This window comes from Trachinotus anak, unplaced genomic scaffold (assembly GCF_046630095.1).
Source record: "Trachinotus anak isolate AG129_WGS33_773 ecotype Australia unplaced genomic scaffold, CSIRO_AGI_Tana_v1 ptg000007l, whole genome shotgun sequence".
Taxonomy (NCBI): Eukaryota; Metazoa; Chordata; class Actinopteri; order Carangiformes; family Carangidae; genus Trachinotus; species Trachinotus anak.
Window position 1 is genome coordinate 25,899,216 of NW_027273858.1, and position 16,695 is coordinate 25,915,910.

At 45.0% G+C, this 16,695-nt stretch overlaps 1 protein-coding gene across 3 annotated transcripts in view; it reads right to left on the reverse strand.

Moving 5' to 3' along the window:
- Nucleotides 1–5,527, reverse strand: part of zswim8 (zinc finger, SWIM-type containing 8) — a 32,490-nt gene extending 26,963 nt beyond the window's left edge. The window contains exons 1-2 of one of the 3 annotated variants that reach the window (XM_071481619.1): nt 4,177–5,527; nt 3,645–4,069 (exon numbers count right to left, since the gene is read on the reverse strand). In XM_071481619.1, the coding sequence (XP_071337720.1) occupies nt 3,645–3,822 (178 nt within the window). In that variant the 5' untranslated portion in view covers nt 3,823–4,069; nt 4,177–5,527. Of the gene's footprint in view, nt 1–3,644 lie in introns of all 3 variants that reach the window. The other 2 variants (XM_071481618.1, XM_071481620.1) reach the window with 2 other exon arrangements.
- Between the last annotated feature and the right edge of the window lie 11,168 nt (nt 5,528–16,695).

Sequence of the window (16,695 nt, forward strand, 5' to 3'; positions counted from 1 at the left end):
CTTGTTTCCTGTTGTTGTGTCTCACCGAATGTTTCCAAGTTCTAAAATCCACTAAATGTACACACGTGACCATCTCAAACCCAAAGCGAATCTAAAGTACAACTTTACCAGTCGCAGAGGTTAGTGACAGACGGAGAAGTTCTTGGTGCAACATTTTCTGAACGTTTTGTCAGTGGGTAGTTTTAAATATTGCAGGGAGGAGGCTGTTAAGATGAGGAGCTGCAGGCAACAGTTTGGGTAAATCTCAAACCTTCAAGTGTGCTTCTGGTATGAACAGCCAGTCTGAACCTGACGTCATGGGTGCAGATGTCGGTAAACTGGCCGCTGCGGTTCTCATTGTCATTATCTAGCTAGCTACAGACAGGGAGCGAGTGTATACAGAGCTGCTCTTTTTCTGGAGTGGCAGGCAAATTTAAACGCAACTTTCAGGGCTCAACAAATGTCACCTGACACACAAGCAACTTGGCTATCTGTCTTGCTAGCTACCAGTATAGTGCGGTGGGGAGTTATTTTTAGGTGAGTCATTTTTTCCCCACTGCACCACAAGAACAGACCTTAGGTTTCCCCCAACTGTCACTTTCAGCCATTCTTATAACCTGCTTCAAAATGTTAGCAGAAACTTTGGTGCAGTGTAATTCATAAACGTCACTGAGAAACCACAGAATCATATCAAATAATTTCAGTTCATATGCACACCCCCCTCTCCTCTGATCACTCACTTGCTTTCAGACTCTCACCCTCCTCATTGTTCCTCACTTTCTCTTTCTTTTTTCAGGATATTGGTTAAATGACATTGTCAGTGTCACTCAATAGTAATAATCAAGTAATTTGCTCATCTGCTCAAAGTAGCAAAACACCATTTCACCCAAGTCATGCAGCCTCAGACCTGCATCCAACCCTGGTCAAGAGGAGGATCATGAAGAAGGGCGTGTACTCTTTTGGACAGACCCCATAATGCAGGTATGACGCACATGGCCCTGAAAGTCTGAACGGGGAAACAGAAATACCTTTAAAAGTACAGGCTCAGTGACAGTGGGGCGTCTGATCACATTTAATTATGCAAGGTCTCACTCATCTTGTGAGACTCGTAGTGATGGACTGTGTTTATATATCGACAAGGAAAAGTGCACAAACGTGGCTGTGTCCAAACTCTGTTCTCTGGTGGAGTTCATGATCATGACTGGCTTCAGACTCCCTACTCCTACGTTTTTGTTTTAAAACAAAAATGTCTGTCCAGACGACCGTTTTAGCTCCAGATCAGAAACAGAATCTCCATCCATATGACACACCTGAAAATGCATACATATGTTACCATTCACATACACTGGGCATGCACAAGCTGGTGTAAACAGGAAGCAGATTGTCTACTCAGCAGTTGATAAGTTGCACACAATACCACAAACAAGAAACAGCAAAGGCAGTTGTAGCTTTAAAATGCAGAATTTAATTGACAGCTGCTAGCAAAGACAACAAGGTCAGTAACACTTGTATTTCTATGTTCATGTTGCTTTCACCACTGGTAGTTGAGGCTGATAAGACCCAATCAGGGTGCGGCCAAAACTGTCTACACCATCATTTCCAAAGGTCTCAGTTTTTCCCTGTCCAGACTACAACGCAATCCTGGAGTTTTCAAAATAAAACAGGGCCAGCAGCGTTTCCAAATGTCTCCATTTTTGGGGCTTGAAAAAGTACTAGTGTGGACGTAGCCTTAGTGTCTGCAGAAGGAATTCACCACTGTTACTGGAGCAGTCTACCTGCACTGCGAGAGCAAACAGCACATCCCCACAGAGTTTTATCATCAATGGTGACTTCAATCATACAAATTTAAATACTGTTTAGATTGTCAATTATTTTCTTGATTTATTGATTTGTTGTTCAGTCAAATGTCATCTTTGTCCAACCAACTGTTCAAAATCAAACTGCGTCCAGCTTGCAGGGATAAAGAACTGAGAAAAACAGAAAATCCACACACTGGAAGAGTGCAAACAAGAATTTTTTTTTCATTTGAAAAATTATAACACATAATAAAAAATAGATGCCGATTAATTTTCTGGTGATCAACTAAATGATGAATTGACTTAATTTTGCAGCTCTAGTCCAATATACTGTCCAATATTCTCCGCAAGAGAAGCACACCAGTAATGGCCAAATGAGCAAGAAACCAGTAAACATGCAGTGAAACCAGTGAATATGCAGCTTTGCTGGAATGAATAGGATGCCATAATCTTCCACCATTTAACCTTTTGTGTCTTGTCACATGATGCCCCGTCTGACGTCATTTCAGGCTTATGTCTCCAAGACTCAGCTTGACATTTCTAGTACTTTGGCAACTTTGGGATCTAAAAATGAGGTTCTGTGGATCTGAACAATGTTGGTGTGCATGGTATGAGTCTGTAATGACTGGCTTTGATTATGAAATGATAGTTTAAAGTGTAATTTTTTTCATTATCCGCAGTCAATAGGCAGAACAGTTTTGTTTGAACAGTCTTAGTTAAGACTATAACCAGACCACAACCAACAACAAAGCTTCTGACAAAGATGGAGCTGCTTTGAGCACTTGGCACTGTTGCTGTTGGAATACTGTTGTGTTTTCTACTAAAGAACTGCTTGCATTACTCTTTGTTACAAAACAACATACAGCAAGCCATTCATGATGTGGAAACATCATACGTGTGAGCACAAACAAACAGAAATTTTCATCTTTGGGAAAAATGTTAAGAATTTAAACCAACCTTTAAAATCTAATTAAATGCCTCTCAGCGTAAATCAGCGTATTCGGTCCGAGCTTTTATTCTGATAGTAAGTATAGTAAAAGCTGCGAGTGTCATTCACTAGCAGCACACAACTTGTGGATGGGTTTTGTAAACAAAAACATGGAGGAGTCTCTGGAGAATAACCCCAGAGAAAAGCATAACACGCACGCACGCACGCACGCACGCACGCACGCACGCACGCACGCGCACACACACACACACACACACACACACACACACACACACACACACACACACACACACACACACACACACACACACACACAGGCTGTACGCTGACTGACTCTGACTAGTCAGGAAACACATCCACCTGTAGGCAGTGACTTCCACATTCCCAGGACACTTCCATAACATTATAAGCCATGATGACTAAAATACACAGTATTCTGTGTATTTTTTGTTCTGTGTATTGAGTGTGACTGGAATAGTAAAGAACAATAAAGAACAATCTACTACTATATTTTTCTTAAATCTGAAAAAGTTCAGTGACTAATATGCAAGTCCTGCTTTGAAACATATGCACAGTAATGAACTGACCAACCTAGGTGGACCTGATGGAGTGGAGGACTTTTTTTTACTGAGCTGCAATAATATCAGCTGCAGCCACAGGGTTCAAATGACCAAACTACCAAACTAAAGGACTAAACTAACAAGTACTTCTCTCTACTGTATGAACTCAACTCATCTATAACTCGTACTATATATCACAATGATATATAATAGGTTTCCAATAACAGCAACAGGTAAAACTGCCAATGCCCTGTTAACCCTGTAAATAACAGCATAGTCTTTCACACTCATTATGAGATTCATAGAAAGTGTTCAGAATGAATGGAGGTGTATGTGTGAGTACATGTGTCCTTCTCCAACCTTTAATCTTGACAGTAGGGGAATTGGGTCCAGCAGACTGCTTCCTCCATCCCCTCCAGTTCTGACAGAGGCTCTCGGCCTCTGAGATGAAGGAGCACAGAGAGTCTTCCTCGAACCGGTCCGAGTCTTCGAAGGAGAACCTCTCCCCGTCCTCCCACTCGGCAAACATCAGTTCCATTACATCCACTTTTTAACTGCTTCGGAGTCCAGAGGACTGCGACTTGAGGCCACGGCCTTTCTTCAGTCTAAAAATCAAGTGGAAACCCGGCGAACAGTGTCCACCACTCGGGGAGAATCAAGAGTCTCAAGACTGGGGGAGGGGAGGCCACTAGCAACCAAAACACAGCTGAGAGGCTTACCGCTGGGCCCTCCAACACAGCTACATAATACACACTCTGACAAGGCGGTGGTCCTCTGTAAGTCGTCTGTAGAAGATATTCACAACGAAGGTACAATTACCAAGTGTCTACACGCAACTTCTCCTGTGTTTTAGGGGTGGTTGTTATATATTCAATTCAAAGAAGTGGCTCACTCCATGCTGCCGGGCTGAGTTGTGGCTCCCTTTGCAGCCTATCAATCTGAACACTGAACAGAAGGTGCTCTCCTGTTTGACCGTGCTACTGCTGCCACTGAGAGGACAAACGAGCCGAAATCACCAGCTAAGCTCGGTTACAGTCAAACATCCCGAAAAAGCAGCGTGCAAGACTGAAAATCCCCTCTCACAGAGCAGCGACGAGGGCGAAGACAGCACACAGCTTCACACAGCGATGCGATTAGATCTTTAAGTCATGAAGTTGTTTTCCTTCATCCCGACGTCCTACTCTTTTCAGCCAATCAGCTGGACTGCGCTGGATATTGAGATGATCTATTGTTGGATTATACGAACCTCGGAGTGTTTAATGTTTCTCAAAGCAAAATGTTTTGAACGAAGCGAGGTTAAAAACACACGCAGCGTTGGTATAGTCAGATGTCTTCTTTGTTCTACATTGACAGTGCTAGTTGTAATGTTATTATCCTGGGCAGCTAATGCAAATACCATTTAGCCGACATTAGCTCAGAGGCTAATTGTGCTAATAACTGAATATTGAGATAACACAAACAACTGTCATTCGCCGAGGACTACTAAATTGAGGTTAAATTTGGTTTTCAAACCGAAGTCAGGCTTATTCGGTTCGGTTTACCTCCGGTCTGCTCTGGTCCTACTACCTGACATTAGCTATCTGTACTAGCAGTAGAAAGCTAACCCCCAATCGGCTAACTTGAGCTAGCTTGAATAGCTGTTTGTTTACATTTACCGGGGTTGCTAAACACCTATGGATCACATGCTTATTTATATCGCAGACCTTCTGGACTTATGCATTTTCGCAGGTTACATACGGTTTATATTTCGATATTAATCCCCACTCCTAGCTCAATGTTTTCCGTTCTTTGTATTGGAGTCTTGTGTCTGACGTTAAAAGCTGGTTTGTTCCTCCATCAGCTCTGGTGCAGAAATACTGTGAGTCCTTCAGATATCTCCCTTTCCGACTGACACCGGTTGTCCTGGCGTCTCTCACTCGGCTCTGCCTCCAACTGACACCGGGATCCCCAGATGATATCCCGTATCCCTCTCGCCCAAGCTCTATCGGAGTGTATCAGTCTGCCGGGGGAAGATGGCTCACCTCTCTCTCAGCTCCTCCTCCATCAGCTGATCACAGCTTCCGGCTGCCAGCTCTACACGGGCAGCAGCTCCGATGCTCATGAGCCCGGTGTCAGCTAACCCAAAGCACCTGAGCATAGGCTCATGTAGACCGAACTCACTGCTCCAACCTGATAATGATTAGATTCAGTAATGTTGCCCGACTCCTCCGTAAACGAGTCCCAACCTGACCTCAAAATGAATTGCTCCATTGAAGTGCATAATAAGAGCTTCTGGCATGACTTACTGGTACACTTCATAGATGTGAAAGATGTTAGATCCCTTGCTTAAGTATGGGCAGTAATACACATATTATCAGGAAATAAACTATTATTAGGAAAATAAATGTTTGAATAAAAGTGCTTATTATGCAAATTGATACCTTGAAAATATTATAGACCATATCAGTGCATATTACAGAAATCGACGGATTTTAAAAAATGTGAGGAATTTATATCACGGTCTTGAAAGTTTTTGAAAATAGACCTACATAGACATGGGTCATTGTCATCAAGGGGCAGATTTTTTTCAACTCAGTCTAAATAAGTCTTTATTGCTCAGTTTGCACAATATGTTGTTTTGACCAGTCTACCATCACTGTAACACAGCACAATTGAGTGCTCCTTGTCTGTGAGCCCCTGTAAAGCCTCCCATACGCAAATGTAATATATGTATACTACTGTATTGAATTTCCATATATGAAATATCTGTGCATATAAAACAAAATAAAAACATGTAAAATTATATATGAACTCTATTAGAAGTTATGACAGAAACATAAAGTGACATATATGTTTAGCCCATATAAATGTATGTATGTTTATGTACACTGTATACTGTATACGTAAACATATATCCATCCCAAAGCCTGTCAGTATGTGTTGATATTATATAGAGTAGAGACTACTGTCCCAGAATGGGGAGATAAACATATTCAAAATTAATGAGAAATTAATCAGAAAAAAAGGCACACAAAGTTTTGAAAATTTTCAGTTAGGATTTAGAGTCCATCACAGCACAGAAAACAGTTAAGGTAACCAATGCTCTCCTCGTGACCTCAGACAATCCGCACTTGTCCTACTAGATCTTAGTGCTGCATTTGACACCATCAATCACAAGACCCTGTTACAGAGACTAGAACATGTTATTGGCATTAAAGGAACCACGCTAGGCTGGTTTAAGTCAGACTTATCAGATTCCAGTTTGTTTGTGTTAATTATGACTCTTCTATGTACACAAAAGGTAGTCATGAAGTTCCACAAGGTTCTGTGCTAAGACTAATACTTTTCACCCTATATATGCTTCCTTTAGACATTATTATCAGGAAACAGAAGACCAATTTCCATTGTTACTCAGTTGACACCCAGCTGTACTTATTTATAAAGCCAGGTGACACTAACCAGGTAGTCAAACTTCAGGCATATCTTTAGGACATAAATAAAGACCTGGATGACCAACAATTTTTTACCTCTAAATTCAGAAAAAACTGAAGTTATTGTACTTGGCCCTAAACACCTCATAAATACATTATCTGATAATATACTTACTCTGGATGGGATAACCATGGCCTGCAGTGCTACAATAAGACAACTTGGGGTCATTTTAACCAGAGCACAAGAACCACTTCACACATAAAACAAGTCTATAGGAAAGCCTTCTCTATCTGCGCAACATTGTGAAAATTAGAAACACCCCCCTTAAAAAACTAGTCCATGTATTTGTTACCTCTAGACTGGACTACTGTAATTCTTTATTGTCAAGATGTCCCAGTAACTCAGTGAAAAGCCTCCAGTTGACACAAAATGCGGCAGCACGAGTACTGACAGGAACTAGGACAATAGATCACATCTCTCCTGTGTTTGCTTCTCTACATTGGCTTCCTATAAAATCCAGAATAGATTTTAAAATCCTCCTCCTCACCCACAAAGACATTAGAGGTCAGACACCATCGTATCTCAAAGAGCTGATAGTTCCCTATTATTCTAACAGGTCAATCCGCTCTCTAAAGGCAGGTCTACTTTGGTTCCCAGAGTTTCTAAGAGCAGAATGGGGGGCAGTCTCCTCTCCTGTGGAACCAGCTGCTAGTCTGGGTTTGGGAGGCAGAAACCGTCTGTACATTTAAGATCAGGCTTAAAATTGGTGACGCATTTTAAAGTCAGGTGTGAACTGACGTACATGTGTGAGCTGATTACTTGTGATCAGATCACTGAAGACATGTGTTAATGCCAGGTCTGTGTAGGGCCTAAGTTAAACCAATGCCCTTTTTCTCTCAGCACCTATCCCCAGCAGACTGCAATTACGATGTGAGAAACTGTGAGTTATTAGCAGTGGTTTTGGCATTGTAAGAATGGAGGCACTGGCTGGAGGGGGCAGAGCAGCCTTTCATTGTATGGCTAGATCGTGAAAAACCTCTCTTACCTACGCTCAGCCAAAAGACTGAACTCCAGTCCAGTGGGCATTTTTTCTGGGGAGATTTAATTTTTCCTTCACCTATCACCTAGGCTCATGAAAAACCAAACCTGATGCTCTCAAGTGTCTCCAGAAAATTTGCATTCTGACCCTGAAACCATCCTCCCTCTTTCCTCTGTGGTTGCTTCAGTCTGCTGGGCATTCAAGACCCTCTTTTGGGAAGCTCAGCCCACCCATCCTGACCCAGGTAATCTGTTCTCAGTCATTCCTGATTGCATATTGAGTGGATTTTGTCACCAGCCTAGCTCTATCATAAGGTAATACCAAAACTTCAACTTCAGAGACTGCAGACCTCCTAGTCCTTCATGTGTTAAAACCCCACAGCATTCCTCGGGATATTGTGTCTGACTGGGGTCCACAGTTACTGTCCCAGTTCTGGAAAACTTTCTGTCAGGCCCTGAGGGGCTCTTCCAGCCTCTGCTCCAGGTACCAACCCCAGACAAATGGGCAACCAGGATCTGAAGACTGCACTGCGTTGCGTCACCACTCCCCATCCAGCCTCTGGGAGCATTCAGTTTCCCTGGACCGAATATACTTACAATTTACTCACCAGTGCTGGTACAGGTATGTTTGGGATGGCAACCTCCCCTCTTACTGCTCAGAAGGAAGAAGTAGCAGTTTAATCAGTCCGGGCTAACCTTTCTTGCTGCTGCTGGATTTGCAGAGAGTTCTTGTCAGCCCTCCTCTGCTCAGCAGCCCCAAACCAACGCCTTGCTGACCGCCATCGAACCTCTGTGCTTGATAGAGCAGAATCCCATAAGTTGGTATGCCATTATATCGGGTTAGGGTTAGGGTTAGGAGTATGGTCTGGAGGAACGTTCCTAAGTCCCTTACAGCTTTTTGTCTCCCTCATCTGGGATTAATACTGGGAGCATCTGGACTACTCTGTGTAATTCATACTGCCAAAGATAGGTTCCACATGTGCTCTGTTGGGCCTTTATGCAGAAAAGGCCTTTGACGGGCTATAATAAATTCAACATATCCCTCGCTTGTAAGCCACTTTTGGATTAAAAAAAAAGTGTCTGCCAAATGAGTAAATGTAATATAAATGTAAATATAGAATGGGAATACTTATGGAAGGTCTTGCAACATTTTCAACTGGGTTCCAATTCATTACACTAATTAAATTGTTATATAATGCTAATGGCACTATATCATCCAAGTCTGTCTGATCACGCATTAAATTCCAGTTCATTTTATGCCAATGACATATTTTCATACTTTGTCAAAGCTGCAACCTCATTACCTCATATTTTGGATGGTTTTGAAGAATTCAGTTCCCTGTTTGGTTATAAAGATTAAGTTGACAAAATTAGCATTATTTTCATTACACTCAGAACTGGATCCTAGTTCAACATATCCCAACATATTCAAGTTCAACGGTGTAAGTACTTGTGGGTGGACATCTTTCCCTCGTTAGTTAGTATTGCTAATAAAACTTTCAGGGCATCTATAATAAAAGTGAATCAGATCTTGATAGATGGCCTTACCTCCCAAAATCATTACAAACTCACATGGCAATTGTTAAGGTGGAGATACTACCACGAATACGTTTCTTCTCCTACATGCTACCTTTACTGCCCCCGACTGATTACTGGGATAAAATTCACTCCTTGGTGTTTAAATTTATTTCGGGAGGGGGCAACTCTCAGGAAGGTGGCCTTTCAGTTCCTAATTTTAAACATTATTCTTGGTCATTTGTCTTGAGACCAGTAACAGTTTGACTTTTGTACTTGTACGAAACCCCAAAGCACTTGGCTTGGCCCCATAATGAGTTTCCTTTTCTCAGTATGATGTCTTGCTGAGAAGGAATCTAACAGTACATGTAAACTGCATCTTAATAACACTATTCTCTTCTCTTCACATTTATAATGACAACGGGATAAACAACTTTAATAATCTGAGACTTTCTTACAATTTACCTAGTTCATTCTTTTTTCTGTATCTCCAATTGCGATTGTCCATGAAAACATACGATGTGCTACGGAACACTCCGCTGAAGACCCATCCCATGCACTCTATTGTGGACAGCAAAGGGTGAAAAACAGGTTTGGTTTCTCAACTATATTCACTCTTACAGATTATTTCATATAAAGCTCTCTCTATTATACATGCATAGACTACAGAGCTGAATCACTACATTGGAGAGGATTAACTTTACAGGGATGAGATATGGTCTGTGATTGTCATTGCTTCTAAAAACCCAGATCATCAGCAGATTAATTTCAACAATATCAATAGGACTTACCTCTCTCATGAAAGTGCACCTTGTGCCCAGATGGATTTGCAGGTCCTTGCATGCATATGCATTGGGATTGCAAGGATGTGGGGCTTTTTTGTGGTGAGGTTTGTGCTACTACATATACTGGATGTAACTGTGCCACAACTGTGCCACTATGCCACTCTTAAATGATACCTCCTCTTTAAAATTAATGTATTTGAATAGACATTTTCTCTTAACGTGCATCACTATTGCAAAAAAGCTACTGGCTTTAAGTTGGAAACCACCACATACAGATACAAAACCTCAACGGATTAACACATATATTCAGTATGCAAATTATAAAATGACAATCAGGAGGTTCAACTTTTTATCCAGGTGGAAAGGCAACCCATTGTCTCACTGCTCATGACTGAGCACCAGTGTTTGCTAAAAATTAGATATATTGTGACATTTTATATTGATGATGAAATGCCAAGTCAACAATGGAAATGAAAGGCTGTGTTATCAGCTAGCTAACATTTGTTAGCTTAACTGTAACTAAAGGAAAATGTTAGAAACCAGATAATGGGATACGCTGTGGTTGGGTGGGTGGGTGGGGCACTAAGTTTCATGTTATACTGCTGGTATTGTTCTTTAATGTTTCACGTATGATGTCTATATCTAGAGCAAAAGAACAATAAAAAATGTTGATCACACACAAAAAAGTAGAAACATTCCAGATTTATGTTATGATTAAGTTTTTTTTTCAGGGCCATGTCCACAGGAACACAATTAATTAACAGGCAGTAAACAAGGACAGATCTTGTTGGTCTTCTGTTAAAAAAAGGTTAACAGAAGGTTATATATTAAAATGAAAACAGGAAATGCGTGAAATGTTTGGTTTCGTGAAGTGTATGGATTTGATAGATGATTGATTCTCCTTGGTGTGTCCTTGGTCTCTAGACAGTAACTTTGTAAAATCATTTATTTAAATATTACTTGATAATTTATTTTCAATTTGAATATATGTTACCAACATATGAAAATATTGTTTTGTGTTTGAGTACCAAATGGTTGTGTGTTTTACTTTGTTTGTTTTTTTAATTACCTTAATGTGTGCTATTGTTAACACAGCTTTGCTTTGTTATGAGAATTTTTCAGTTTTTGAGCATGGATTGTTCAGTATAAGGACATTTGTGAGGGATTGTGGAGAATTTAATATATGGTTTTGAGACATTTAACGGTTTCTGTAAAAAGAGCAAGGGGTTTCATGTTATGGTTTTGAATTGTATGTTTTGTTTGTTGCACTTTTTGTTCTCTTTCTGTTCCCCCTCCCTTTTTTCTGTTTTTCCCTGCAGAGCTTGTGTGTGGCAGGGGCGTGGTGCAGCACTGGCAGCCTGACCCACCTGCAGCCCATTAGTCATTAAGCCAGTTTAAAACACCCGGTTCATCACCCACTCTGTGCCAGATTATTCCATGCTCTCTCCCTGCATGCTGTTCCCCGGCTACCCAGTCTCCAGGTTCTCTGTCGCTCTGTTTCTCCTGCCAGCCAGCCTCCTGCCTCCTTTTGCCTGCTTTGTTTTGGACTGTTTTTGCTCGTATTATTAAAGAAGTCTTCAGTTCCCGTTCTCCTGTCTCTGTACGTCTCTGCTCCGGGGTCCTAACCTTATAGGGAACCTAACAGAATAATCTGGCCAAGTATGGACCCCGCAGAGATGGAGAGGGTAAGACAAGCCCTCACTGCGCAAGGAGTTTGTGTTGGGCAACATGAGAGTGCCCTCAGCGAAATTATGGACAGACTACTCCATTTGACCGCAAGTATTACTCGGCTGGACAACCGTTTGAACCAGGTCTCCGCTCAGCTTTCCACACTGCCACCTCCAGCTCCTACCCAGGATCCTCCTGTTGTTTCTCCTGCTCCAGCTGTTTCATCTACCCTGCCCAGTCATCCCCGTGAGCCCTTTATCCCCACTCCAGACAGGTACTCAGGTGGTTTAGGGTCATGTAGTCAGTTTCTCCACCAGTGTTCTCTAGTATTTGACCAGCAGCCGTTAACCTATTCCTCGGAAAAGTCGAAGATAGCCTTTGTTTGTAGCTTACTTTCTGGGAAGGCATCTGCATGGGCTGTGGCCATGGCTAAAGCTGGCTCACCATCCTGGCAGTCTTTCCAGTTGTTCAGTGACGAATTTCGTCGAGTTTTTGACCATCCTCTTCAGGGTAGGGAAGCCGGTAATAGACTTCTCTCCTTGCGCCAGGGATCTCTCTCAGTCGCAGATTACTCTGTAGACTTCCGCATTCTCGCGGCTGAAAGTGGGTGGGATGAGAGGGCCTTACAGGGGGTTTTTCGACGTGGGTTAAGTGAAGAACTTAAGGATGAGCTAGCTGCTCGGGATGAGACCTCCTCTTTAGAGGAACTTATTTCCTTAGCCATCCGTCTTGATAACCGTCTCAGAGAAAGATGCAGGGACAGGGTCGTTAGCCAGAAGGTCCCTTCCCTTCTGTTCAAGTCTCCCCCCACCCCAGTTCCCATGGATTCCTGTCCGCCTCTGGTGCCACCCTCTCACCCAGCTGCCTCATCCTCCTCCAGTGATGGGGAGCCCATGCAGTTGGGGAGGATGAGGCTCTCCCCAGCGGAGCGTCAGCGGCGCTTCCTGAACAAGCTCTGCATTTACTGTGGACAAACGGGTCATGTCCTCACCAGCTGTCCCGTTCGGCCAAAAGACCTGGCTCATCAGTCGTAAGGGGGATGCTGGTGAGCCTTTCTGCAGTTTCTCCATCCCCCTCTCGACGCGTTAAGCTTAAGGGTACTGTTGCATGGGCACAGAGTAGCATACCTCTCCAGGTGCTGGTAGACTCAGGCGCTGATGATAATTTCATTGACTCTGGCATAGCTACCCAGTTTGGCCTTCCCACCAAGTCATTGCCGGAGCCCAAAGTCGTCCTAGCCCTGGACGGTCGACTTTTGGCCCGTGTCACTAGACGCACTGCCCCAGTGTCCCTGTTACTTTCTGGTAATCACCAGGAGACTATTTCCCTCTACCTTATTTCCTCTCCGGCTTCACCTATAGTTTTAGGTCTTCCCTGGCTCGAGCTCCACAACCCACATATTGACTGGTCTACGTTGTCCATCTCCAACTGGAGTTTGTTTTGTCACTCCCACTGTTTGCACTCAGCCATCCCCAACACTATTTCCAGTCCTCTGGTTCCCCCCAAACCTGTGGATCTCGCTTCAGTCCCTTGTGAATATCATGACCTCCAGGAGGTTTTTGACAAGGACCGTGCCTTGTCCCTGCCGCCTCACAGACCCTATGACTGTTGTATTGACCTGCTCCCTGGTGCCCCCTATCCCACCCGCAAGCTCTATAACCTCTCCAGGCCAGAGAGAGAGGCCATGGAGTGCTATATTTCTGATTCACTAGCAGCTGGTCTCATTCGTCCGTCCTCCTCTCCTATGGGGGCGGGATTCTTTTTCGTTGAGAAGAAGGACAAGACTCTTCGTCCCTGTGTGGACTTCAGGGGCTTGAATGACATTACTATCAAGAACAAGTACCCCCTTCCTCTCTTAGACTCTGCCTTTGCTCCCCTCCATCAGGCCACCATCTTCTCCAAGTTGGACCTGCGCAACGCCTATCACCTGGTTAGAATAAAGGAGGGGGACGAGTGGAAGACTGGGTTCAATACTCCTCTGGGACATTTTGAGTATCTGGTCATGCCATTTGGGTTAACCAATGCACCTGCTGTTTTTCAGTGTCTCATGAATGATATTCTGCGTGATATGCTCAACAGGTTTGTTTTTGTGTACCTAGATGACATTTTGATCTTCTCTCGTTCATTTTCAGAACACGTGCAACATGTTAGGCTAGTTCTCCAGAGACTCCTTGAGAACAGGCTGTTTGTTAAAGCGGAGAAGTGTGAATTTCATGTTTCATCTGTGAGCTTTCTGGGTTTTGTGGTTGAGGAAGGGCAGATCAGGTCTGACCCCGCTAAGGTTAAGGCCGTGGTGGAATGGCCTGTTCCTACCACACGAAAGCAGCTACAAAGATTTCTTGGGTTTGCAAATTTTTACCGTCGGTTTATCCGTGACTACAGTCGAGTAGCTGCACCACTCACCAGGTTGACCTCTGTCAAGTCACCTTTTGTTTGGTCACCCACAGCAGCAGCTGCTTTTGTTAAGTTGAAGAGTCTGTTTTCCTCTGCCCCTGTTTTGTGTCATCCTGATCCCGCAGGCCAGTTCGTGGTGGAGGTGGATGCCTCTGACTCCGGTGTGGGGGCGGTCCTGTCCCAACGCTCCGCCTCGGACCAGAAGCTGCACCCCTGTGCATTCTTCTCTCGCCGTCTATCCCCTGCGGAGAGGAATTACGATGTGGGGAATCGTGAGCTGTTGGCAGTGGTGCTGGCCCTTCAGGAGTGGAGGCACTGGTTGGAGGGTTCCACTCATCCTTTTGTGGTATGGACTGATCATAAAAACCTGTCTTACCTCCGTTCCGCCCGCAGACTCAACTCCCGCCAGGCTCGGTGGGCCTTGTTCCTGGGTCGGTTCAATTTCACTCTCACCTACCGGCCCGGCTCCAGGAATGTCAAGCCTGATGCCCTCTCTCGTCAATTCTGTTCCCCTGTGGAGGATCCGGCTGAGGACACTATCCTGCCGACCTCCTGTGTGGTGGGAGCAGCCAGTTGGGAGGTGGAGCAGCTGGTCCAGGAGGCTCTTACGGACCATCCAGCCCCCGAGGGTGCCCCGCCCAACCGACTGTTCGTGCCTCCACCTGTTCGGTCCCCGGTGCTCCAGTGGGGCCACTCCTCCAAGGTGGCATGCCACCCTGGTTTTCATCGGACCCTGGCTCTGCTTCGTCAACGTTTCTGGTGGCCCTCCATGTCTGCTGACACCAAGGAGTTCGTCTCTGCCTGCTCAGTCTGTGCCCGCAGTAAGGCTTCGCATCGCGCTCCTGCTGGGCTTCTTCACCCACTTCCTATCCCCCACCGGCCCTGGTCTCACATTGCTGTGGACTTTGTCACTGGCCTCCCTCCTTCAGAAGGTAACAATACCGTTTTAACTGTGGTTGACCGTTTTTCCAAATCGGTCCACTTCATCCCTCTACCTAAACTCCCCTCTGCCCTCGAGACTTCTGCCTTGCTCATTCAGCATGTTTTCAGACTGCATGGCATTCCCCAGGATGTGGTGTCTGACAGAGGCCCGCAGTTCTCCTCCAGAGTGTGGCGGGCTTTTTGCCGGAGTCTGGGGGCATCGGCAAGCCTCTCGTCTGGATACCATCCACAAACTAATGGCCAGACTGAGCGGGCGAATCAGGATCTGGGGGCAGCGCTTCGTTGTGTGGCCTCTCATCACCCAGCCTCCTGGTCTGCCTACCTTCCCTGGGTTGAGTATGCCCACAACTCCCTGATCTGCTCGGCCACAGGTATGTCTCCTTTTATGGCTGCTAATGGCTTCCAGCCTCCGCTCTTCCCTGCACAGGAGGTTGAGGTGGCCGTTCCCTCGGTGCAGGCGCACCTCCGGCGGGCCCGTCAAGTCTGGCGTGAAGCCCGGGCAGCTCTCACCCGAACGGCGGCCCGTAACCAGAGACTGGCGGATTTTCACCGCTCTCCAGCCCCCCAGTATCAGCCCGGTCAGCAGGTCTGGCTATCTTCCCGTGATCTTCCTCTCCATACTGAGTCCCGGAAACTTACTCCCAGGTACATTGGTCCTTACGTCATTGACCGTGTCATTAACCCCAGTGTGGTGCGGCTAAGGCTGCCGCCGTCCCTCAATATCCACCCAGCATTTCATGTGTCACTCCTCAAGCCTGTCTCCACTAGCCCTCTCTGCCCTCCGGCCGAAGCCCCTCCGGCCCCCCTGATCATTGACAATCACCCTGCATTTTCTGTCCGGCAGCTGTTGGATGTACGGAAGCGAGGCCGGGGTTTCCAGTTCTTGGTGGATTGGGAGGGGTATGGACCTGAGGAGCGCTCTTGGGTTTCTCGCTCCCTTATTTTGGACCCTGCACTCTTTAATGACTTTTACGCTAGGTACCCGGACAAGCCTGGTAGGCCGCCAGGTGGCGTCCCTTGAGGGGGGGGTACTGTTATGGTTTTGAATTGTATGTTTTGTTTGTTGCACTTTTTGTTCTCTTTCTGTTCCCCCTCCCTTTTTTCTGTTTTTCCCTGCAGAGCTTGTGTGTGTGGCAGGGGCGTGGTGCAGCACTGGCAGCCTGACCCACCTGCAGCCCATTAGTCATTAAGCCAGTTTAAAACACCCGGTTCATCACCCACTCTGTGCCAGATTATTCCATGCTCTCTCCCTGCATGCTGTTCCCCGGCTACCCAGTCTCCAGGTTCTCCGTCGCTCTGTTTCTCCTGCCAGCCAGCCTCCTGCCTCCTTTTGCCTGCTTTGTTTTGGACTGTTTTTGCTCGTATTATTAAAGAAGTCTTCAGTTCCCGTTCTCCTGTCTCTGTACGTCTCTGCTCCGGGGTCCTAACCTTATAGGGAACCTAACATTTCAAGTAAGAATAGAGACAAGCTAGGCTGCATTATGAGTCCTGTGGTTGAGACACTATTATTAGATACTATATTGGACACGAATATACAGCCTACTGTATATTAAATGTCCCAGTAGCATGGTTACTTACAGCAATGTAGTCATTTCTTTTGTCTCATAGTGGAATGTGACCATGTTAAAATTAACACAATTTAAATAAATACAACTCAA